Below are 23,770 nucleotides of genomic sequence, written 5' to 3' on the forward strand. Positions count from 1 at the left end.
TGAATATTTCTTGATGCCCACCCAACATGAATTATGCCTGAATTATGGTGCTTTCAATGGCTAGGTCTTTTGATTTACAAAAATCTGTAGCCTGGTTTCAACCAGATGAGCTGGTTTCCATCTTGGGGCCGCTCACGGTCTCTGCTGGGTATCTGTTCCCTGCCCTGCACTCCTGGGTCCTTTGACTGGTCGGCGGTGCTGCCCTGGGGGTGGAGGGGCATGGCCTCAACCGCCCTCCTCACTGACTGTTCAGTCCTCTCTCACAAGGAGCTTTCATGTGGATGGACCTAGAGACTGTCATACAGAGTGAAGTAAGCCAGAAAGAGAAAAATAAATATTACATACTAATGCATACATGTAGAATCTAGAAAAATGGTACAGATCAACCCATTTGCAAGGCAGAAATAGAGACACAGATGTAGAGAAGAAACATATGGACACCAGGTGGGGAAAGCGAGGGGTGGGGGGGATGAACTGGGAGATTGGGACTGCCATGTATACATTACTGATAAGAAAAAAAATCAAATTGTACACTTTAAATATAAGTGGCTTTCTGTATGTCAATTATATCCCAATAAAAGTTCTAAAAAAGAAACAAACTAACAAGGAGCTCTCAGAGGTCCCTGGGGAAAGCAAAGCTGCACCTTCTTGTCCTGGAATCACCTGTGGTCTCAGTCTTCCTCCAGGGGCCACAGTTCTCCCGTAAGCTCTCACCCCCTGAGTTCTCTTTCACAGCAGAGCCGCCCTCCCGCCCACCCAGACCAGGGTGGCTACTTACCCACCTCGCCTCTGAGGCTCAGATTTCCCCTTGGGTTTCACAAAAGCCAGTGGTCATTCAGCTGGAGCGTGTGTCAGACCCACCTGATGGGCTTAGCAAAGCACACTGCTGGCTCCACCCCAGAGTTTGCGCTCCAGTGGGTCTTGCGTGGAGCTCGACTCTGCATTTCCAGCAAGCTCTTGGTGGGAGTTGATGCTGTGGTCCGGGAACCGCACTTTGAGAATCGCTATTGAAAGCCAACATCATTGAACTAAAAAAGATCAATCCCCAAGTGACTACACCCTGCTGTCTCCCTAGAAATCCAAAGTATCTATCAAGTAAATCAACTTATTTATTTGTCTTCACTGATAATTAAATTCCACTTACTGCAAAAAAAAAAAAAGTTTTGAAGTGACTTTAATTCTTATTTAAGTCATGGGCAGAAATAGTGAACTTACCAAATGCACTCAGAGAAACGCTTTTCCTCCCAAGGGAAATAGTGTTCTCTGTTGCTTCTAAAGTCTGCTGGCCTTGGCCCCTACTCTGGTTCTCCTAAGCTATGGTGGGGCTGGGTTTGGGGTGAAGAATCAGGGTCGAGAAACGTTGCCGTCACGATGCGGGACCACAGAGGAAGGAGGATAGGGGACAGAATCCTGACTTTAAGAAGAAAGTGGAACATGACATTGATAACACTGCCACTGACCCAAACAATAAAATCCCCCAGTCTTCAAAGGGAGGACTGCACTTCCCCAACCTTCCCACCAGGCTGAGCCCAGAAACAGAACCCGGCTCATTCCTCAGGGCTCTTTCCTCCACCTCGTCTCCAGAGACCACGGCTGCAGCCCCCAGAGCACTGGCGTGTCCCCCCAGCTGCACAGTCACTGCTGAAATCCTAATCTTGGAGCAGAAGCCAGAGAAAAGTGCCAACAGGGCAAAAGCCTCATTCCAGGTCCCAAATGTTCTTCTGCAGCCCCCCGAGATGCCAAACACTGCCTGCCAGTCCCAGCCAGGCCCCTGGTCCACAGCCCACATCAGAGGCCCGTGGGCACAGAGGACCCGGTGATGGAAGACATGCGGAGGCCTGTGGTTTTGCTTTCCTGAGATCACTGCCCCACCTGGGGGTGGGGTTGTACGGAGGGCAGGGCTGCAAGGAGGGCTGTTTGGGGCCCAGGGGTAAGGTCAGGCACCATGTGCTAGCCCTTCTCTTTGAAAGCAGAAAGTCAAACATCCACCACCCCAGACCCAGACTAGCCTCACCCCGTTGATTCAAGCACCAGAGCTTCTGGGGGACAACAGCACTCCAAGGCCTCTGCTAACTGCCTTCTGCTTCTCACAGTGGTTCCCCGGGAGCATAAAATATGAGAAGTGAAACTGACCATGTCACCCCCTTTACGAGAGGAGAGGAAGCACCCTGAGGGCCCTTTGTATGGGGCCCGTGGGTCACACACAGGACCTCGCCATGCAGGGGCTCACGGCCGCCTTCCTTGTCTGGGCTCTGATGTCTCCCCAGGGCGGCGGCGGGGAAGCCTGGCCCACACACACGGCCTGCCGGGATGGGAACTTACAAGTGCTCTACCAGAGCTGCGGTAAGCGCGTTCTCAACGTCCATTTCTGTTCATGCGGAAACTGAGGCCCACAGACGGGAGCTGCCTGAGTGCTTTGTTGGGGTGGGGGAAGGGCGCGGGGACGGCGCCGAGCAGGTCTGCGAGGACCCCTGGGAGCCCCGGGCAGGAGGCGCGGTCGGGGCGGGAGAGAGCTAGAGGGAGCAACGAGAGGGCCAGAAAAAGACAGTGAGGGTCTAGACGCAGCAGTTCATTAACATCACAGAGCCCGAACGACGGGCTGACAGCGAGTCTACCAAATCATGGAGCCCTGCCAGTTCAAGGTCAGGAAGAGATGCTCCCGCAGCCTCCCCTGATGGCGGGCCTGGGACACCTTGCCAGGTTATTTCACTGGCGAGGTGAGTGAAAAGGTCTTTGTTGCCAAAGGAGGGGACTCCTGTCCTTGATGCTCTCAGAGCTTCTGTCACAGCAACAGCAACAGCCGTTCAGCAAACACTTACCCGGCAGCTGCCAAGGCCGGGGTGTTCTCCAGGGCTGGACACTAACAGAACGGAGTGAGCCATGGCCGTTACCCTGTGGGGCAAACATAGATACCAACCAAAACCGCAACGTAATGAACAGAATGCAGGGAACTGCTGTAATCAGTGTTTGAACCAAGGCTTTGGAGCGTATATTCGTCTACTGGGGCTGTTAGAACACCACAGACCAAGGGGCTTAAACAGCAGAAATGTATTGTCGCATGGTTCTGGAGGCTGCAAGTCCAAGGTCAAGGTGCCAGAAGGGTTGGTTTCTCCTGAGGCCTCTCTCCTTGGCTTGCAGATGGCTGTCTTCTTCTCCTGTCTTCACTTGGTCTTTGCTGTGTGCCCAGATGTTCCTAGCCTGTCTGGGTCTCTTCTTATAAGGACATGAGTCATACTGGATCAGGGCCCACACATAGGACCTCGTTTAATCTTAATCACCCACTTAAAGCCTTACTCGTTGTACGGTCGTATCCTATGGTACTGAGGGTAGGACTTCAGGGTATGGATGGGGGAGGGGTGCAATTCAGTCCACAAAGGGGGCTTGAGTGAGGAGAAACGAGCCCAGTCTCAGGATCACATCTTGAATGAAGATTAGAGGGACCGGCTCGTGAAATCATGACCTTGTGAAATATGACATTTTGGAGGTAAATGGGGGAAGATGCTGTTTGGACTGTAGGAGGTGTGAAGGAGATGCCCTTTAAGCATCCAAGTCGGCCCCAAGATAAGCTGAGGAGTTGTGTAGATGTTACACTGGGCAGAAGCTGATCTCTATGGCTGCCATCCAAGGAGCTGCCTCAGACTTTACTCTTAAAAATAAGGAGCACTGAACATTGAAATGCACATGCACACATGTTTTTAATGTAAAAGAGAAGGAATGGCGGGATGCCGGAAGCACTGATCGCCTTACTCTTACTCTGCCCGCTGGGACAGGATGCTGTCTGCAGGTGTCTATTCATATCGGATGCAGGATGAGAAGAAAGACTTGACATGAATGCACTGCTCAGGGTTTGTTCTTCCAATTCGTCCTCCCATAAAGGGTTGCCATGGCTGGTCCATCCCTCAGACCAGCCTGCAGCCTGCCTCCGAGCCTGGCCGCCGCCTCTCAAGTCACTGCCGGGAGCGGTAAGAGGAGCAGATGGACCAGGGAAAGAACAAGAGGGTATCACCCACCCGCCCCGGGGAAAGCTCCTCCCTCCGAAGAGGTGGCTGCTGCCTGGAGTCGATGAGTGCTGGTCACAGCCCTGCTCTGGGCGCTCAGCAGAAGGAACGGAAGAGACACAGTTTTCGTCTGCGAGTGGTGGGAGGACGAGACAAGCCGCAGGGTAAACGCTCTGTGTGAAGGGCTGGAACAGAGGTGTGTGTCTGGCAGCAGGGGACGTGATGGTTGGAGGGGGTGAGGTTGGGGTCTAAACCCATCAGGGAAAGGTCATCAAGCTTGAGGTCAACCTTAAAGGATGATAAGAATTGTGATTATAGCATCTCATGCTCATGGATGGTTTATGTGTGCCAGGCACTGCGCTACGTGCTTTCTAAGCATTATTTTTTATCTACAGATGTGTAAACTGTGGGTTAGAGATGTAGGTAGCTTTTCCAACATCACACAGGTAATCACGGCAGAATTATATCCCCAGTGGCACAGAAAATGATAAGTATTTGTGGAATTAAAATAAGTTGATGCCAGACCTGTCCAACTCCACAGGCTGCTGGGAATCACCGCCGTCTAGAATTTTGTCAGAAGGCACAGGGAGCGGAGGTGGGGAGTGGGGAGGAGCCTCTCACAGAGAACAGCATGTGGGGAGGCCGGCAGACGGGACCGGGCTTAGAGTTCGTAGAGCAGCAGAAGGGCTGGGACGCAGGAAGGGTGAGAGATGAGGTGGGACATGTGAGCAGAGCCCAGGTGTGATGGTGAATTTCACTTGTCAAAGTGACTGGGCCACTGGCTGCCCAGAAAGCTGGTTAAACATCATGTCTGGGTGTATCTGGGAGGGCGTTTCCAGGCAAGAGTAGCATTGGAATCAGTGGACTTAGTAAAGCAGGTGGTCCTCCCCGTGTGAGGGGGGCATCCGCCACCGTGTGAGGGCCTGAGTAGAACACAGAGGCAGAGGAAGGTTGGATTCCCTCCGCCCGACGGCAGGGCCGGGACATGCATCTCCCACTTGCAGCCCTCCTGGTTCTCAGGCCTTCACACTACACCACCCGCCTTCCTGGGGCTCGGCCTGCAGATGGCAGGTCGTGAGACTTCTCGGGCTCCACCCTCATGTCAGCCTACACCTTGTAACAACTCTCTTTGTAGAATAGATACGTATATGTAATTCCATTGGTTCTGTTTTTTCTGGAGAACCCTGACTAACACACCAAAGGACCCAGACAAGGTTGGCACGTATCCCTTTGGCAATGAGGAGGTTGCGTGTTGGAAAGATGCTGCAGGTCATGGGTAGGAGCATGGATATGACATTGAAAGCTTTTTAAGGCTACAGGCAGGGTTTGTAGCCTGGAGAATCAATAATCCCGGAAGCTAAACTAGCATCATTTCAACAGCCTTAGTGTCAGAGGGAAACTTCGGTGAGCGCTGAGGTCAGCAGAGAGGAAAGCCGTGTCCTGAGAGCTCCTCCAGGGTTGGACCCCTGCCCCTTGAGAGCCACTGAGTTGTCGGGTCTGAATGGCTGCATCCCCCCGCCCCCTGCAGAGGGAGATGCCTCCCTCGGCTGCTGCATTCGCAGCAGGCAGCCCCTCGAGGCCCTCACGTGGATGACACAGTATAAAGACTGTGTGCTGTGGCGCTTCACTCAGCCCTGGGGTTTAGACATCCTTGGGCGCATCAGGGGCTTCTAGAACCCCAATACATACACAGACGTGGGAGGATCCGCTGACAAAGATAAAGGGCCTTCTGTCTTCTGGGTTAAGGGCTTCATGTTTCCTTTCTCTTTTTATTTTATACTTTTAGTGGGAGGGGGAGATCTTAGCCTAGAGACTGTTCTGAATAACATAAAAATCCTCGGGATGAAAGAAAGAACTTCACGAGCAGTTCCTGGGCTCTGACCAGAAACCAGGAAGTCAGCAAAAATGTCTGCAAAAGGAGAAGTCCTGCTCTGGCCACCTGTTTGTGCCACAGCAAAGAAGAGAGTGACAGTCTTTACAGAGGCAAAAGAGGAAACTGAAGCAGTCAGGGGCCTTTCTTTTTTTAAATCATAAGATAATTTCCGGGGCTAGGAAAAGCCCAGGGACCCCCTCCCCACATACACACCCCAAATGTCCACCGGTGCGTTTATTTGTGTTCTGCTTCTGTCCCACGGACACGTGAGGTGTGTTAGGAAAGTGCACATGACTGGAAGATGAACTAGGTAGTGGAGGGAGCAGGGTGGCAGGGGGAGGTCAGGACACTCACAACAGGGAAGGCAGCAGCCTGAGGGATAAGCGTTGGGGTCTGGAGTCACCAAACCTCATCCCAGCCCCTGGGCGATACTCTCTGTTTCCTGTCTCTGATCGTAAAGTGGGGGTGTGAGTTTCCTGTGGCCGCTGTAACAAGTTCCCACTTGGCATTGGGTAGATTTAAAGGACATGCATTGATTCTTTCCGGGTTTTGGAGGCCAGAAGTCCAAAGTTAGTTTCACTTGGTCAAAGGGCCTCCTTGCTGAGAATTTCTAGGGGAGGCTCCTTTCCTTGTCTTTTCCAGCTTCTGCAGCTGCTTCCCTGCATCCTTGGCTCACGGCCCCCTCCTGCATCCGCAAAGCCAGCAGCACAGCACCTTGCCCCAGGTGTCACATCCCTTCCTTCTTCTGTGTCAAGTCTCCCTCAGCCTCCCTCCGGTGAGGACACGTGATTAGGATAATCTCACGATCCTTAGCTTAATCACTTCTGCAAAGTCCTTTTTGTCACATAAGGTAACGTTTGCAGGTTCTGGGGAGCAGGACATGGGTATCTTTGGGAGCCATTAGCCAGCTCACTATGGTAGGGATAATAATTTAATCAGTATCTCAGGGCTGTGTGCGGATTAAGTGAAAAGGACTGTGTGAACGGTGCTGAGCACATACTACCTGCTCAATAAATCTGTGCTGTTGCCAACTTGTAAGATATTTTATAGTCACTGGAGGTATATTTGACTATGAGCTTCCTTGAAGCCAAATCAAACAAGGAAATTGCACTGTTTACAAAATAAAACCCCTTGTCAAGGAGATGTCCAGCTTTTCCTGACCCTGGATTAAGCTGTGAGAGGAATTTGTCCCTACTGCAGATGGTATCCTGGACAGCGTCTCTACAAGAGATGCCACAGTGACTCACGTCCACTGCTCCTCACGGTACCCCTCGGTGTGGACCAAGGGCTTATCACCAAAATGCAACTCAGGGTAGATTTTGCAAAGGGCCACAGTAGAACCATCCTTGAATGCAGCACTTGCAGGTCTGGGTTGCTCAAGGAGAAGTTAGACGCCCATAGGGATGCATGAGCTGCACGTGCTCCAGGACCTGTCTGGAAATATCATGATTGTGGCCATTGTGGCTGTTGCTGCTGTTATGGGGGTTTTGATAAGGGTTAGAGAGGAGAGATCTAAGTTGCATATTCTGGCAAGAGCCTTGAGCGTAGACCTCAGTGTTGTCATTTAACATGCTTTGACATCAACCAGGCAGAGAGGAGGGTCATAAAAAATAAGGCACCTGTGACACATGCCCAAATGACTTCATGTCCCCCTTTTTGCTTCTCTGATTCTCACGGTCAACCTGGCCATTCACATGGCTCCTGGGGGTCCTCTAGGGCGAAGGTTAGTGAAGGCCTAATCTCACCTGCTGCCTGTTTTTGCACAGCCCATGAGCTTAGAATGGCTTTTACATTTTTAAATGGCTAAAAAAAACAAAAGAAGAATAATATCTGTGACATGTGAAAATTATATGAAATTCAAATTTCTGTGTCCATAAATAAAGTTTTCTGGAACGGTGCTATGATGGCGGGAGGAGTGTGACAGTGACTGAAGACCCACAGAGTCGAAAATATTAACTATTTGGTCCGTCATCCAAAAACTTTGCCGTTTCCTAGTCAAGGTCAGGAAGAATCTCTCAAGCTCTTCATCAGATCAGAGCTTCAAGTCCTGGACCTTCTGGATGATTCTAGCCACAGAGAGCTTCCATGGCCAAGTGGACTTGACACCACACCACCACGACTGCGAAGGATTTGTAGGATCCCTTTGAGAGAATCATCATCACCATAATAATCAGCTCCTGTATAACGTTTCACAATTTATAAAGTTCTTCCACTTGTAAGATCTCGTTCACTCCTTACAAATAGCCCTAGGAGGTATGTAGGATGTGTATTTCCAATTTCCACTTATAAAAATGGAAGCACATACATATTAAATATCTTAACAAAGCAACATACCTGAGCCATGATACAAACCTAAGTGACTCCACGCCCAGGGACTTAAAGCTGTATCGGGGAATTCTAATTCAGAGTAAGCCCTGCCAGCTGACCCCAGAAACACAGGGTGGGTGGGAATGGAGAAGGCACAGCTCAAAAAACTAAGGCTTTGGGTGAAGAGGTGGATACCCTAAGTACTGGCAAAGGGAGGAGGAGAAAGAGGAGAGGGGAGAGGGAAGGAAGATGTAGGGAGAAGGGAGGCTGTGGAGGAGAGGGATTTGTCTTCTGATTCAAGGATTGTTTCCCCATACCCCCCCTCCCCTCCCCCAGCCTCCCCTCTCTGCACACATTCAGAGCTGGGCCAGTCTGGCCCTTCCCAAGTGTCTACCAGGGACCGCAGCAGCCACAGACGACAGGGAACACCCACATCTACGTTTGTCAGCCTTGGGTACCAAGTGCTCTTTTGTGGCAAGGTGTCTGGAAATGACATCTCCCGAATTAAAAGAAGCAAATGAAAGGCCATTCTCCTATGAGTAAGGACAACATATTTTATAGTGGAGCCCTCCTGTGCAGGTGTCACACTCACCTCATAGGGAAACCCTGTTTCCGCCACACTTGAGAGCAGCTTCGTCTGTGGAGAAGCTGGGGGGAGCCCCATCTCCAGCAGTAAGTTGAGGGCTGTGGGTGGTCCCTGTGGGACAAACCAGCCACCCAGGAGGTCCTAGGGTCAGGGGACCATGGCATCTGGTCCCCGAGCTTCAAACTTGCTACCAACACCAGCCCTCACTCCTGGAAGGGATCAGCCTTGTCCACTTCCGCCCAGATCAGTTTCACTTTACCTGACCTCCAAGAAGTCCTTCACGACAAAGTCAAAATCAGGTCACGTGCACCTGGATTAGCCATCAGGAGAGTCACACAGGACAATTCATCAGATTGTAAGAATGAGAAGTGGCGCTGGCCATGGCTCCTTCCAAACAGAGGGTGAAGCGCAATGGCCCAGCTGCAGAGCAAAAGGCAGAGCAGGTTGATAAAATGTCCTAGAAAAAAATTGTTTTAAACAGCCTGGAAGGAAAGGGAGGAGGAAAACTCGCTTTCCTCAAAACCTAGGAATTCTGAAGTAAACAGAGCATAAGACAAACAAAAGAAGCAACGACATCAAAAAATAATAATACTAATGGAAAACATCACAGGCCACATAGTCATTTAACAACACTAAAAAGTTACACGCAGAAAGCAACTTCTGTATTTATTTTTCTAGATTAATAAGGATATAAACACTGGGTGATTAAAGAAAAGTAAACAAATAGACAGAGAAACAAAGATGCCATTTCAAAGGAATAACTTTGGGCCTAGAGGATTCAAAAACTAGTGGCCTTGAGCAGAGTGAGGCATTTTGGTCCAAACTTAAAGACAGGAACTTGATTTAAAAAAAGAAGAAGAAGAAGAATGCCAACACTGATATGCAGATTTTTAAAAATGGGAACAGGAAAAAGTCAAAAGTGGTTAGGAGCTGGAGGGGAACCCAGCCTAGCCCACAGGTGGGCTTCTGCTAGAGCCCCTGGGTTCCTCCTTGTTTCCCTCTGGTTGTAACCATTTATGGCCAAGTCTCCAAGGTGGTGTTACTTCTCCTAAACGCTTTTTAAGAGATGATGAGTAACTTCCTAAATAGGGATCTACGGAGACCAGACTGGGGAAAAAAAAAAAAAAAGCCAGGAGTCTGTGAGTGTAAGAGGCTCTTTCCATCCTTAGGCAAAATCAGAGGGGCAGTTTAGCTCGAGTTTGGGGAGGAACCTCTTTGGAGAGTTAGAGATGGGGGAGGGCCGTCCTCCAGTTCTGCAGCTATTTTTGTAGAGACCGCAGCGTGGAGGACACACCGTAAAAGCAGCCGCCAGTGTGAGGTCCTGGGCCAGGCTGCAGACTCACGCCGGAGGAAGGGGCAGCGCGCGACCAAAGCAGGTTTTTTCTTAGAGGCTGAGGAAAGCGAAGGAGCGCGCCCCCTTCTCAGCTCCAGCTCTTCTCTCTGGAGCACCTGACAGAGCCCGGCAGGTACCAGGCTCCCGTCACCCAGGAGCCCTAGGCTGGCAGCGCCCCCAGCATCACCGGTGAGAGCAGTCCGAAGGCACAAGGCACCTTGCCGGTCAAGCATACAGGTGAGGGACGGGGGGACCCCTCCAAACCTCAACCCTAGACAGCAGTACAGGAGAGGAGGCTGATTGAAAGAAAAGGGCCACCCACCCAGGAACTGTGTGCCATCTGGCTTGGTGTTCGTTCCTTCTCTGGGATGCCTTGTGAAGTGATAGTCCAGGCTCCTGATCCAGTATTTCATTCTGGGATCCTAGAGTAGCCAAGTGAGCATCACGGAAGTACTCTGGGGTCTCCCGGGAAACAAGCGCTACAGACTTCGCGCATGCGTCGGGGTGCGGCCAGGGGGCGATTCCTGCGCAGTGGGCGATTCCTGCGCAGTGGGCAATGGGCCAGCTTGGGTCTGCTGGCCTCCTTGTGAGGGATCCAAGAAGGCCGAGCTGTGCCTCCGTGCCTTCTTGAAATTCTGCGCCAGTTTCCCCTGCGGTGCTTCTCCGCCTCCGGAACAGAAGGGAGTGGTAAACCAAGCCAGTGGCCGGGAGCAAAATGAAAACGGTCCTCGGCCCAGAAAGCGCTGCTTCCAAGCACAGCTTACAGTGGGAGGGTCACACAGGCTGTCTGGGGGGCGGGGGCGAGGTCAGTGTGCTCCCTTATTTGAAGCCAGGCATCTCCCCTCTGGCCAGGTGGGAGCCGCGCCAGCCCCGGGGAGGAAGCCGAGGAGAATGACCGGGGTTCCCTCTGCCTGTCAGAGTCCTTTCCCGCAGCTGGGATCTTTCCTATTCCGAGGGCTTCTCTCTCTGTTTCAGTGCTCAATTTCGTGCTTCCCGTACTGCACTAAAAATAGCCCTGTAAACAGTTAAACTCTCCTTGCATAATTAATAAATCAAAACTTTGTAAATTTAACAAATTACTTTTATTGCAAGCGTGTATCCACGGGTCACAAATTTATTAATAGACTTCTCTTAAGCACGTAAACAAATACAGCAGATCTCCTTAAATGCTTTAAAGTGTTTGATGGCAGGCAAAGCAAACACACATTATCACAGTGCTTGTTCCAGTCATTATGACCCTTTTCTTAAACTAGTGTCAAAATATTGGTACTATGGGCTTAACTTTATTTCTTTGTCATTGACATCCATTTTCCCCTGTATTCTTATCTTTTCTTGGAGTTATAGCAGTACGTAGGTATTTTCCTAGATGTCTAGTATGTTCCAGACCAAAGATAAAGGCTGGCATTGAGACAAGCCAGAACGCAGGTTTTGAGTTACCAGTCAGTTGATCCTGGGCCTGGTGGCTGGTCAGCACATTGAGGTCTCTGAACTTAAACACTTGACCTATTACATCCGGAAGCCCTCTTAAGCCCCTTCACAGGGTTCCCTGTCTCCTGCTGCTCTTTCATCAATTGATGGGTGTTTCGCCGGGTCATCGTGGCGCCGTGCTAGCATCATGCATCCAGCCTGTCAGCATCACCTGAAACGCACACCTAGCACCCAGATGTCAGAAACACAGTGAGAGGAGATGACGGACTGGTCGGCACAGTTGAGGCTCACCTTTACAACACTTAGCTAACGCATCCTCTTAGAACACAGCACTGGTTTTCTTTCTAGCTTGTGTGTTCTGTGTGACGATCGCTGGTGCTGATTTCACTCTCGTCAGCTCTCCATCCAATTTTCAAATGAGGCCACTTGAGCTGATCAATCCTTCTGTTCTAATTTTTTTCCAAGCCCTTCTGTTATAAATATATATACATATATATTTTTTTCTGGCTTATTCACAATGCTTTGTCCTTACTCCTACCTACTTACAAAGATAGAAAAAACCCCGTGGTTCTCTCTAGTCTATCCAAACGGGTGGAAACTCTCTGAATCTCTAAATAACTAAGAACAAGGCTTCGTGCTTGTCTAGTGTTTGGGATGTGACACGACTTCCTTCTCATCTTTGCTCAGGCTGCCTCACCCAGACAGGCCTGTGAAATGATTCTGAAAGACAGAACCACGAGAGATGAGGTCTCCAAGAGCCCCAAGCAGCAGGCACTGCCTTTCTTCCTATTCCCAGTAACTGCCTGGTGTCACCCCCATCAGCAGAAGAGAGCAAGTCCCTGGTGGTCTCCTCCCACCTGCCCCCTCCTGGTCAGAGATGGCACAACACCCCTCCACTCCCCCAGCATTGGCTTGCCATCTGTTTCCAGCTCCATGGCCAGTGCAGAAGACTTTGGTGTCTCCAGTTGCAGTTTGCAGTGGCTGTACAGCTGCTAACGAAGGGGAGGGGAGGACACTGCACACAGGCTGGGGTTCCTAGAGCAGCTGTTGGTGGAGGCTTACGCTCTGTGAGGCTGAAGGATCCACGTCTGACAGTGGCCTTGTGGCCATCTATTGTGGTCACAGATGCTAATTGGCCCTGAAAGGAGCTGGGTGGCCGTGGGCTGTCACATGACCACCTGTTTCTCCACAAGCCTGGTGCTCTGCAGGCGGGTGGGGAGGGGTCAGCATTCTTGCAGTCCCCACCCACAAGCTCAGGGCAGACTGGGGACCTCTTGCAGAACTGGGAAATGTTCTGGCCAGACAGAACCTCAGGGCTTCAGTCCAAGCACCTCTGTGGTCAAAGAGGAAACTCTGAGCCAGAGAAGCAGTGTGTCCCAACCATGACCAGAGAGCAGCACGGTGGCAGCATTGCCCCAGGACCCTCCCGGGAAGCTCTGCTTCCTGCATCCTGCATAAAAGCCGTGATGTGAACTCACCCAGTGGCAGGTCAAAGATACCGCATACAGCGCGACCAGATCCTCTCCTTCACGTTCACACCCCCAAAGTGCAAATGACCCTCTTCCTAGGCAGCCCTGCTCTTAAGGCAATTTGCCCTCATCCCTTCCTGCCAGGCCCCTCCAAAACAAGAGCCTCTGTGTACACACAAGACCTAAGGGGGCTCATTTAGAATATTGAGAGGACTATTTAGTTTCATCTATGTCCTATCCCTGCAAACTTTACATAGAAATGACATTGTTTCCTAGAGCAGTGAAGGCCAATAGCTTGTTTAGAAGGAAAGTTGGCTTATTCTGTGGTACGAGCCTCGTTAAGGGTTCTAACAGCACTTAGAAAACAAATGACCATGACAGAGGACACCCGATGAAAATACGACAGGTGACTCGGGCCCCTAAAGCCCCAAAGCTTGACCCCAGCAGCTTGCTCCTTCTGGTTTTTTCTCTGTTTGTAGAAAAGCTTTCTAAGTACAGCCAGCTTCAGCCATCAAGGCAGATGCCCAAATCCTCCCCCCAGCCTCCACTGGAGTCAGCAGGCTTGGGTCTGGATCCTGGATGTGGCTGTTCCAGGAGGGCAGGACAGGAGCCGCAGTTCTCTGGAGTCTAAATTCTAGCCTGACCTGCACGGAGCTGTTTGGAATCCAAGCAGGACAGAGAGTGGGTAGGAAGATCGTTTTCTAGGGTGAACAGATTTTCCGCCTCACCCTTGGCTTTGGTTTTAACTAAATGAAAGAGCAATTCTTGTGTCAGTGAGTGTGCACATTTCAACAACAAAAAAATCCCAGAGGAGAAAATTGCCAGTGGCTCTTAGTTTACTTGAAGCAGCGGTTGGACAGCAAGTATCAAGTGTCTGGTTGTGTCTGAGATTTTCCAGCCGGTAGCCAAAATAAGGAGTAGGAGGCGCCTGTGTAAATGTTGCCTGCGCTCGGGTCTCAGCCGTGCTGCCTTCCTGGGGGAGCGGACTTTCAGAATTCTGGAAAGCAGTGACAGGAGAACACATAAGAGAGAGAAGGCCGCAATTCCCTTCCTGCAAAACTCATCATTTCCTTACATCTCACCCATCCCAGGAGCTATAGAGCCTGGGTCAAATGCTCAAATACCCTCATGGAAAAGGCAAATTATGAGGGAAGTGGGTCAGTTGTAATTTACAATAGAAAGTTACAGGGCCTATAGCACTTGTCTCATCTCAAGGAGGAAACTACTGTCCAGCTCCTTCTGAGCACCATGTGGGATTGTGGGACCTGGGGTGTCCAACCTTCTACTTTTTAGAAAGAAAAGTTCCTAATCTAGAAGCACAACCTCCTAATTTGTGAGTATACCAACTAGTCTAAGTGTTTTTAAACATTGTGCAGGACAACAAAATACATCAGGAAGCTAGGAGCAAATCAGGCTCTAGCCATTTACAGCCTCTGCTGCAGAGAGGGGAGACTTTAGTCTGGTCCTGACTTTTTTTTTTTTTTTTTTAGCTAAGTAGACCTGAAGGCCTTGCCTTCCTGGACTCAGAGAATCTCTAAAAAACCATCTTACAGTTCAGTTTTACCATCACTTGCCACTGTATCAAAGTAATGTCACCACACGAACCCCCAAGAATTACAAACGTAAAAGTTAGGTGTCTACTTCTCAATCTGGAATGTTCTTGCTGAGCCAAGAATCAAGTATCCAAGTATGTCCAGTCTGTGGTATTCCCATCCGCATCCAAACACCTGGAACTGCTAGATTTTGAACCAAATCTGTTGAAATGCTTCTTGCTGCCTACAGACATCACTAAAATGTGTATTTCTAGAAAATGCCAGAAAGCAGGAGGCCTAGAATACAAACTACTCTAAAGATGAAACTATTTCTTGGCATTTATTTTTGAATTCACAACATTTAGTGACATATGCATTATTGATACGCATTATAAATTAGAGGAATAGGTTTATGTTTAGAGTTTCCTGAGAAGTGATCAGTGACACAAGAAATTGTGTGCAAATTTACTTACGAAATGATCCTGGGAAGAACCAGAAAAGAGTGAAGAAGTGAGTCAGGGAAGAAAAGGAAACTTATCCAGGTAACCACTGCGGGCACCAGAAGCCCGGTCCTTCTGGGGGCCCCTGCAAGACCCGTGAAACATGCCTTCACCTGGTCAGGTCTAAAGGGAGAAGAAACTGGGGTATTGATCTAGCAGCTTCTTTGTGTCATGCTTGTTCCTGGGTACATTGACTCCCCAGCACGTCTGGCCTGACTGTGTATAGCACAAGCTCACTCCCACACCCAGAGAAAGCCCTCAGGCTGTTATACGTGTTTGCAGGAAGGCTTTGGAGAGAATAAATGCCCTGCTACAGTACCCTTGTGCCTTGGAATCTCTCGTATACACAAAAACATCCACAAAGAGGACACTGACGAAAGAGAGACCGAGACAGCCCACAAAACGTGACCAATGCATATGCGTGGGTAGGCAAGCTTCTGGTCTCCACATCATGAAAAACAGTCTTGCTATAAAATATCTGGGTAAAATGTGACACGAATCTTTTTAAATGCATAGCTGAGCTTGCATGAAAGAACGGGAGGTCTCCAAGAGCCAAAACTAAAAGAAAGCACAAAAGCAGAGTAAAAAGCCAGCACTGAAGCTGTGTCCGCCCTCAGAACATGTGTCTGTCTCCATGAGCCAGAATGTGGCTTCAACGGCTGTGTGGGAGTCTGGCAACCATGCCCTGTGCTGTGCAGAACGGAAATCAACCCCATCACGAAGCGAGGACCTCCAAAGAGTTATAGCCACAAGAAAAAGTGGACAAGAAAAAACAATTCTTCAGCAAAATGGAAGACAAAGAAACTTATCTGTCTCTGCTTGGCCTCTGGAGACAGTAACTCTTCCCTGAGAACCAGTAATTCCAGACCTGATATCACCACAGGTTTGGAGCTCGAATGTATATTCCCTTCAATGATCCAGGAAGTCCCAATCTAGAAATTAAATTAAAGTGGGTCTTTTTTTCTTTTTTGATAGATGTACACAATTTATCCAATCAGGCCTTTATTGATGGATATACTGCAGTGAACACAAACCACCATTGCATACTTGCGTGAGCAGATACACAGGATAATTTCTCAGCAGCGGCATTCCAGATTAAAGTGTGTCTTGATTGGGAATCGCTGGGATGTGTGGGCAGAAGAAAATGCAGATTGTCTCTGGAGGCACACATACTCTCAATTCAGGTTTCACATGATTTCTGAGGATTGAGATCACCATCCAAAATTTAAAGACACAAGGAAACAAGCCACCATGAGGGAAAGTCAGCAGAAAAACAAAAAGCAGAATTATACCCTTAAATATATTAGATTCGGAAAATGTAAGATACAGAATATAAAAGAGAGAACATGTCATGTGTTTAAAGAAATAAAAAAGGGAATCTAAAACATGAAGAAGGAAAAATATAATGTCAAAAAAAGATCTGAAAGATTTGAAAAAGAATCAAACAGAAGCCCATAAAATAAAATATTTAATTGTTGAAATGAAAAAGTCATGGCTAAGTTAAAACACTGATTTAAAAATAGTGTAGAGAGAACTAATGAACTGGATGAAATGCCTGGAGATATTACTCAAAACGTATCACAGAGAAATAAAGAGATGTGAGCTACTGCTATAAAACAAAACAGAGAAAATAAGAAAAAGGTAATTTCTGAAGAAAAGTACTGGGATTTCCTGGAATTAATGAAAGACATGAATTTTCAAATTCAGTAAACACAATTCCATATGGGATTCATAAAAAGAATTCCACAACTAGACCCACTGGAGTAAAACCACAAATTATTAAAGGAAAAAATAGCTGGTATACGTAGCAAGAGAAATCACGTAGCAAGAAATTATATTTAGACTGGTAGCAGATTTTAATATACCAACAGCAATATACTCAGAAAGAAGTGAAAGTAGCAATCAACCTTGACTTCTTTATTTAGCTAACTAACACTCAAAAATAAAAGGGAATTAATGACTTTTTTGGACAAACAAAATCTAGAATTTGCCACCAAGAGACACTCAGTAATGGAACTTTCTAAGGGATACTTCAAAGAGAAATAAAATGATCCCAGAAATAAGTTCTGAAACGCAAGATAGAATGGGAGAAGAGAACTCATAAATTTAAATAAGGAATGAATGTAAGGATGATAATAAAATCTAATTTGAAAAGAGAATATATTTGTTTCTTATTGTTGCATAATGAATTACCCTAAAATTTAGCAGTTCAAAACAACAAGCATTATTATCTCACAGTTTTTAACGGCTGAATAACATTTCATTATATATATATCACAGCTTGTTTATGCATTTACCCATCGAGGACATTTAGGTTGTTTCTATGTCTTGACTATTGTAAATAACGCTGCTATAAACATGGTGGTACAGATATCTTTCCAAGTTAGTGTTGTGTTTCCTTTGGATGTATTCCCAGAAGTGGAATTGCTAAATCATATGGTAGTTCTATTTTTAATTTTTTGAGGATCTGCCAGATTGAATTTTAAAAATCAGTCGTCTGCTCTTTAAAGAAATATACATAAAATACAGATCTACAGTGAGCATCACATTTAATGGTAAAACATTGGAAGCATTCCCTTTAAGACCAAAAACCAGACAAAAGTGCCCACCATCACCTCTTCTATTCAACATGGCACTGAAGGCCCTCGCCACCATAGGAAATAAAATGTTAAGGATTTGGAAAGAGGATAAGAAATATTATTATATGCATACAATATGACTGTCAACATGAAAAACCTAACCTAAAATTTATTGGAATTAGAGTTGAATTAACAATTTATTTTGAAATCAGTGCATTACATTATTCCAAGAGATAGCTGGCATGTGTAGCTTTGGTTAATTCATTTTCACGGCTGTAGAGAATATCATTATTTGCATAGACTACAATTATATACATTCTCCTTGTAATAAACATTTCGGTTGCTTCCAATTTTTCACAATTACAAACTCTTTTGAGCATCTATGATTTATGTCTCCTGATGTCAGAAAAAGCTTCCTAACCCAGGACTTTTCTTTCCATTTCTCTGAAGCTTAAGCCTGGGCAAAGGTATGTAGAAGAATTTCTCTAGTTTCACCAGTTTTGTCTAGTAATGTTTCCATACAATAACAGTTTTTAAATGCTATGTTCTGAAAACACATGAACAGATGGCAAAAAAAGAGGCTGAACGATATCCAAATGGTTCCAGTGATGGCGTGAAGGAGACGGGTGAGGTGTTGAGTCAGGTCTGCTTGAAACTTTGCTGTGATCAACTCACGAGCTACATTGAACTTGTGTGTAGGTCAGTGGGGGCAGGAAGTCTGTGGTTATTCAGTAAGTGCATGACTCTCATTTATTAATCTGAAGTCAGGTTTCCCATCTTATTTTTCATGTCAGTTTGCTCTCTTCCAACAGAATTCTTTCTTATAATTTTAGCAAAAGTATTTTTAATCCTCTAAACAGGAGGGAAATATAATAGGATTGTGTTGACTCAGGCAGCAGAGAAATGAGTCCTTTCTTAATTAAGAATTTGTGTTGCTGACAGAGGGTCCAAACCAAAGGCAGCTGGTTCTTTTCTCCTCCAGCATCGGCCAGCGGGTGCTTGTAGACCTATGTCATGCATGCCACGGGATCCTGTTCCTGGGTGGGCCATGATGCACAAATGAGAAACATCCCCTCCTCCCCATCAGGGGGAGCTCTACTTTACAGTTGGGACATCCAGCAGACTCATTCTGGCTCCATCTCCTAACGTGAGAGATGCAGGAAGCAGTGGTGAGCTGGTTCTGGGAATGAGGAATTCTGCTTCCCTGATTGCAGTACAAGACACATCCTGGTAGAAACTCCCACTGGGTACCCACCCCACCTTCTCAGGAAATCTCCATGGTATCTTTAGGAAGAGTCGATTTCATACTCTGGAGATATGTGCTTCTTATTCTCTGATGAAGAATGCGTCTGTGATCCGCCTTGAAGGCTTCTTCTCCCTTCCAGTGCCTTCTGTGGGGCACTCGTGCTCATTCTATATCAGGGTGGTTGTGCTCAGAAGCAGTGCCACTCTCTGTTGCTGACTGCTGACAGGAAGAGGAGGGTCTTTACACATGTTATGAACTGAATGTGTCTCCCCAGATTTCATATGCTGAAGCTCTAAACCCCAACGTGATAGTATTTGGAGGTGAGGCCTTTGGGAGGTAGTTAGGCTTAGATGAGGCCATGAGGGTGGGGCCCCATGATGGAATTAGTGTCCTTCTAGGAGGAGGAGACCAGAGCACATGCTCTCCATGTCTCTGCCATATGAGGACACATGGAGAAGTCTGCAGACCAGGAGAAGGGCTCCCACCAGGAACCCAATCAGCCAGCATCCTCATCTTGGACCCCCCAGCCCCCAGAACTGTGAGAAATAAATGTTTCTTTGTCATGTAAGCCACCCAATCTGTGGTATTTTGTTATGACAGCCCAACAGACGAAGGACAGATGAAGACAAACCATCAGCTCCATCAATAGGCTTGCTTCCTAGGAAAAGTGTAAATTGATGTTTCCTTGTGTGACTCTGGGGGTGTGGGGAGGAGTTGGAGGCAGCAGTGGACAATTTGTTACCAAGTGTAGGGAGAGCAGTACTCAAGGGGGAAGAAATGCATGGTAAGTTGATCTCATTCCCTAAGCACTAGGGAAGCAAGTCTTAAAAATTAGCACTTGTTCTGCGGGCCTACATGTGACAGAGTGTGGCCAAATCTGCCTCGGTGGTCCCGAACACTGCACTGGGAGGGAAGGGGGTGTTAAGGAAGGAAACTCCCATCATAGCTGGTCATCCAAGCCGCCCTCCCCAGAGAGATATTGACAACAATTAGCCGCCGCTGTGTGCGCATCTCACGGCTCATAGGATTTGATTGTACCTGGGAACATCCACCTCAGGTTGTGGAGGGAGTTTTGCCTGAACCTTGAAAGCTGAGTGGGCATAGAAGTTGTCAACCTCACATTGACTGCAAGTCCCTCTCTTGATTCCTCCCAGGGAACAAGCTTCTTGGGCAAGCGTTTCTCTCAAGAGGGAATGCTGGAGGGAATGTAAGATTCACAGCCACTCTGCAAAAAGGGCTGTTCTTATAAAAACCAAACATACACGTACCATATAACCCAGCAACCTCATCCGTGGTATTTCTCCCAGAGAAATGAAGACTGTGTTCATACAAATACCTGCACATGAAAGATCACAACCGCTTTGTTTGTAATAGGCCCAAACTGGTCAGATGTCCTTCAACAAGTGAGTGGTTACACAAGCTGTGAAACAGCCACCTTGTGGAAAACAACTCAGCCACAAAAACGAACGAGCTACTAAGACACACAACCATCTGGATGGGTCTCCAGGGCACTTTGGAGAATGAAAAAAAATCCAGTCTCAAAAGGTTGCATGTGTGGTGATCACTTTGTAATGTATAAAAATATTGACTCACTATGCTATACACTGGAAACTAATATAATATTGTAAGTCTGTTATACGTCAATGTAATATATATACATGACAAGTTAATAAGAAAGCATACATACTGTATGGTTCCATTTGTATAACACTCTCAAGGCGACAAAATCGTATTGCCAGCGAAGAGATTCGTGGTTGCTGGGGTAAGGCAGGGGAGGTGAGTGATCATCAAAGCATAGCACCGGAAAGGTTCTTTGTGTCTGTGTCTTGAAGGGTGAAGGAGTGGACAGCAGCACCGTCACTAAGATAGAGTTTAAGCGGCAAAGGGGTCAGGCCAGGTAGGGTGGAGTGAGTGCATGGGAGACACGTCCTGCACACAGAAGACCGTACGACTCTATGTTGACTATAAAATGAGAGACTTAGAGTAGGCATGTATCTTTTGTTGAGTTCATGTTTTGGTCGTGCAGTATGGTCATTAGGTGACGGGAGCATTGTACTCCAGATGACAGCAGAAGCCTGTTCTGGTCTTTGTATCCCGAAGGCCTAGTGCTCTGCCTGCCATGTGTCAGGCACTCAGCAACATGAATGAGAAGCTAAGTTGCAATTCCCATTCTCTAGCCACTAAGATGCACGGTCACCTATAAGACGAGTTCAAGTTTGCTTGCACCCTCATGTTAAGATTCTATGTGGCACCATGATACCCCCTTGGTAACACAATAATACTGTGCATCCCGTGTTTATTGTCAATCTACTCTTGAGATGCAAAATATCAATCTTAATAGCCTCAAATGGGACGTTACTTTCCTTGAGACATTAGGCGAGGTGTCTTAGATGAACGCTCATCTTCATTGCCATTTCTCTTTTTGGTCTCTAATTTGTATATTATGATACAAAAAATCATCTCCTCCTAAGCTCACGGAAGCCAAACTCAGGTTATTCCTAGGGGGTAGAAATCAGAGGCCAAAGGAGGATGCAGGTTCACATCCCTTCTGCATCAACACCGAAATCTAGTGAATCACATTACTTTCGTAGTTAGAAGCAGACAAGGTGAGGTTTCCAGAATTTTGAATTTAGCAGCCCAAACCTACCTGCACACTCAAAAATGCATTCACTAAGATTACCAGGCAGCCTGCAGGGTGCAGAAGCTCTTGCCCTCTGTGTTTGATGGTTCTCATCGCATTTTGGTTGTGTTTGATATCAGGAACCAGGTTAAACATTGTGAACAGCCACTCTACATATCCAAGCTGAAGAAACAAAAAGCCAGATCATATACCCGACTTTTCTGTGTGAGTCAATTCCCAATGAAATGCTGACCAAGGAGACTGGAATTGGTGGCAGAACTACTATTATTTGAAACATAATGGCCCATCGGGGAGCTTTGCCGCGGTATTCTGTAGTAATAAGATTTGACAGGTGGAAAAAAAAAGAGAGATCAGGAAATAATAGAACAACTAGCTAGAATACATTTACCACCTTGTAAGTCATTTCTTCCTCTTCAATGGCAGGGGAGGAGGATGAGGGAAGGGGGAAAGGAACACACCACAGCGCATCAAGGACAGAAGAGAGGAAATTAATTTGTGTTGCCATGGTAACGGATTTCCAGCAATGGCTTCTCACCGACGCCTTCCCCAACATCCTTTTTTTTAAGGGATCCATAAGGACCCTTGAATGTTATCCTTGGAATCATACAAGAAAATTAAAACACCCCCATCAAAATCCTGCAAATGTAAGACGGCAAACTTTCAGACCCATGCACAACTAGGCCAGTATTGTAAACAGAGCACAAGCTTGAAGAACTGGTAATCACCCAACCTAAAGGAAGAAGTCAAAAGCAAGATCTGTTTATTTTGTTTTATCTGGAAAAGAATTCTGAAAGACAGCAGAGGGACATCTGCTAGTATTTGGCCTGGGCCTAGATTTTTAACCACACTCAGAAACTCCATCCTAAGTGCCAAAGCAAATACCCCTGTTGTTATGATGATGCAGTTCACATGCACTAACACCTTTCCAAAGAGCCTTCCAGCGGTGGGGCTGGGGAAAGCAGTCACTGGCTTCAAAACGCTGGCAGCCCTCACAGCTGGACATGAAAGCCCAGCTTTCCTCCTGGTGTCGTCAAACTGCCCAACCTTCTCTTATTTTCATCCGTTTGTCCAACCAGCTGAGATTCATGGGCATGTCCGGTACTAGATGCTGGTTATCTGAAGATGGATAAAAAAACAGAGTTCCTAACCTCCACAGTTTATACCCTAGTATCGTCTACCCCGAGAGATGCAAACCAGCAATAATTCCCGTACTTCATGATGATAAAGGTGTGATGAAGATGTACAGAGTGAGCCATGCGTGAGAGACTGTAGGAAGGACAGACCAGGAAACTCCAGGGCATCCTAGAGAAACGAGTGGTTGGGCTGGATTGTGAAGATACAAAAGGCAGGAGAGAGACAAACAATGTTTTCCTCCATGAGATCCAGACCTCCCTCATTTACTGGAAATTGTCCAAATTGATTTTCATGCTGCAGATAGAGGTAAACATTTTCAAAAGGTAGAGAATCCAGCGAGAGCCATTTACCCTGCAGCTCTGAGTGAGCACCTGCCCTGGAAGTACGTGAGGTCAGACGCAATGAAGGGGAGAGGAACTAAAGATATAAGAGGATATAATAGAACAATATATAAAAGTCCTGCTCCCGAGGGCCTGACCTTGGTTGAGGAGGCAATGCATTATCATATAAGATACTGAGCATGTAGTATAAGTACTAGGTAGCCTATGCTAAATAAGTGGCATAGAGTATAAGTTCACAGGGACAGAGAGAAAGAAGCTGGTGGGACAAGGTAACATTTCCCAGAGAGGTCAGGGTTTGGAGAGAAAGGAGAGAAATCATTGCAAGCCCCCAAAGCACAGATCAGATCACCCTCTACCTCTAGAATCGTCAAGGCCCCCCAGGCAGTTTCTGGCTCACTCTGCTTCCCCGGAGCAGGCCGGCCCTATCTATGATACTCCTGGAAACTAAGCTGGCTTTCTCTCATCTCTGTATCCCAAGCCCTCAGCATAGTCCCTGCCACTGGTAGGGGCTCAATAAATCCATCCCCTAAACATACGGGGTCATTTAGAGGCATTTGGAGCTCAAGCTAACTGTTGACCATATAAGAACATTAAGGACTGTGAACACAATTGGAAGGACTGTTGAGGATTCGGGCGTATGGCACAAAAGGCCCCCGGGATGGTGAATTGTGTGCGTCAACTCAGCTAGGCTCCAGTGCCCAACTGTTTGGTCAAGACGTGCTATGACGGCATCTTTGGAGGTGGTTAACATTTACAGTCAGTAGACTTTGAGTAGAGCATATAAACCTCCGTCACGTGTGTGG

At 47.3% G+C, this 23,770-nt stretch overlaps 1 protein-coding gene across 1 annotated transcript in view; it reads left to right on the top strand.

The window, feature by feature from the left end:
* The first annotated feature begins 2,216 nt into the window (after positions 1-2,216).
* Positions 2,217-23,770, top strand: part of LY86 (lymphocyte antigen 86) — a 51,781-nt gene continuing 30,227 nt past the window's right edge. The window contains exon 1 of the mRNA XM_057699536.1: positions 2,217-2,343. Within this exon, the coding sequence (XP_057555519.1) occupies positions 2,217-2,343 (127 nt within the window). The remainder of the gene's footprint in view (positions 2,344-23,770) is intronic.

This window comes from Hippopotamus amphibius, chromosome 11 (genome assembly GCF_030028045.1).
Source record: "Hippopotamus amphibius kiboko isolate mHipAmp2 chromosome 11, mHipAmp2.hap2, whole genome shotgun sequence".
Lineage (NCBI taxonomy): Eukaryota > Metazoa > Chordata > Mammalia > Artiodactyla > Hippopotamidae > Hippopotamus > Hippopotamus amphibius.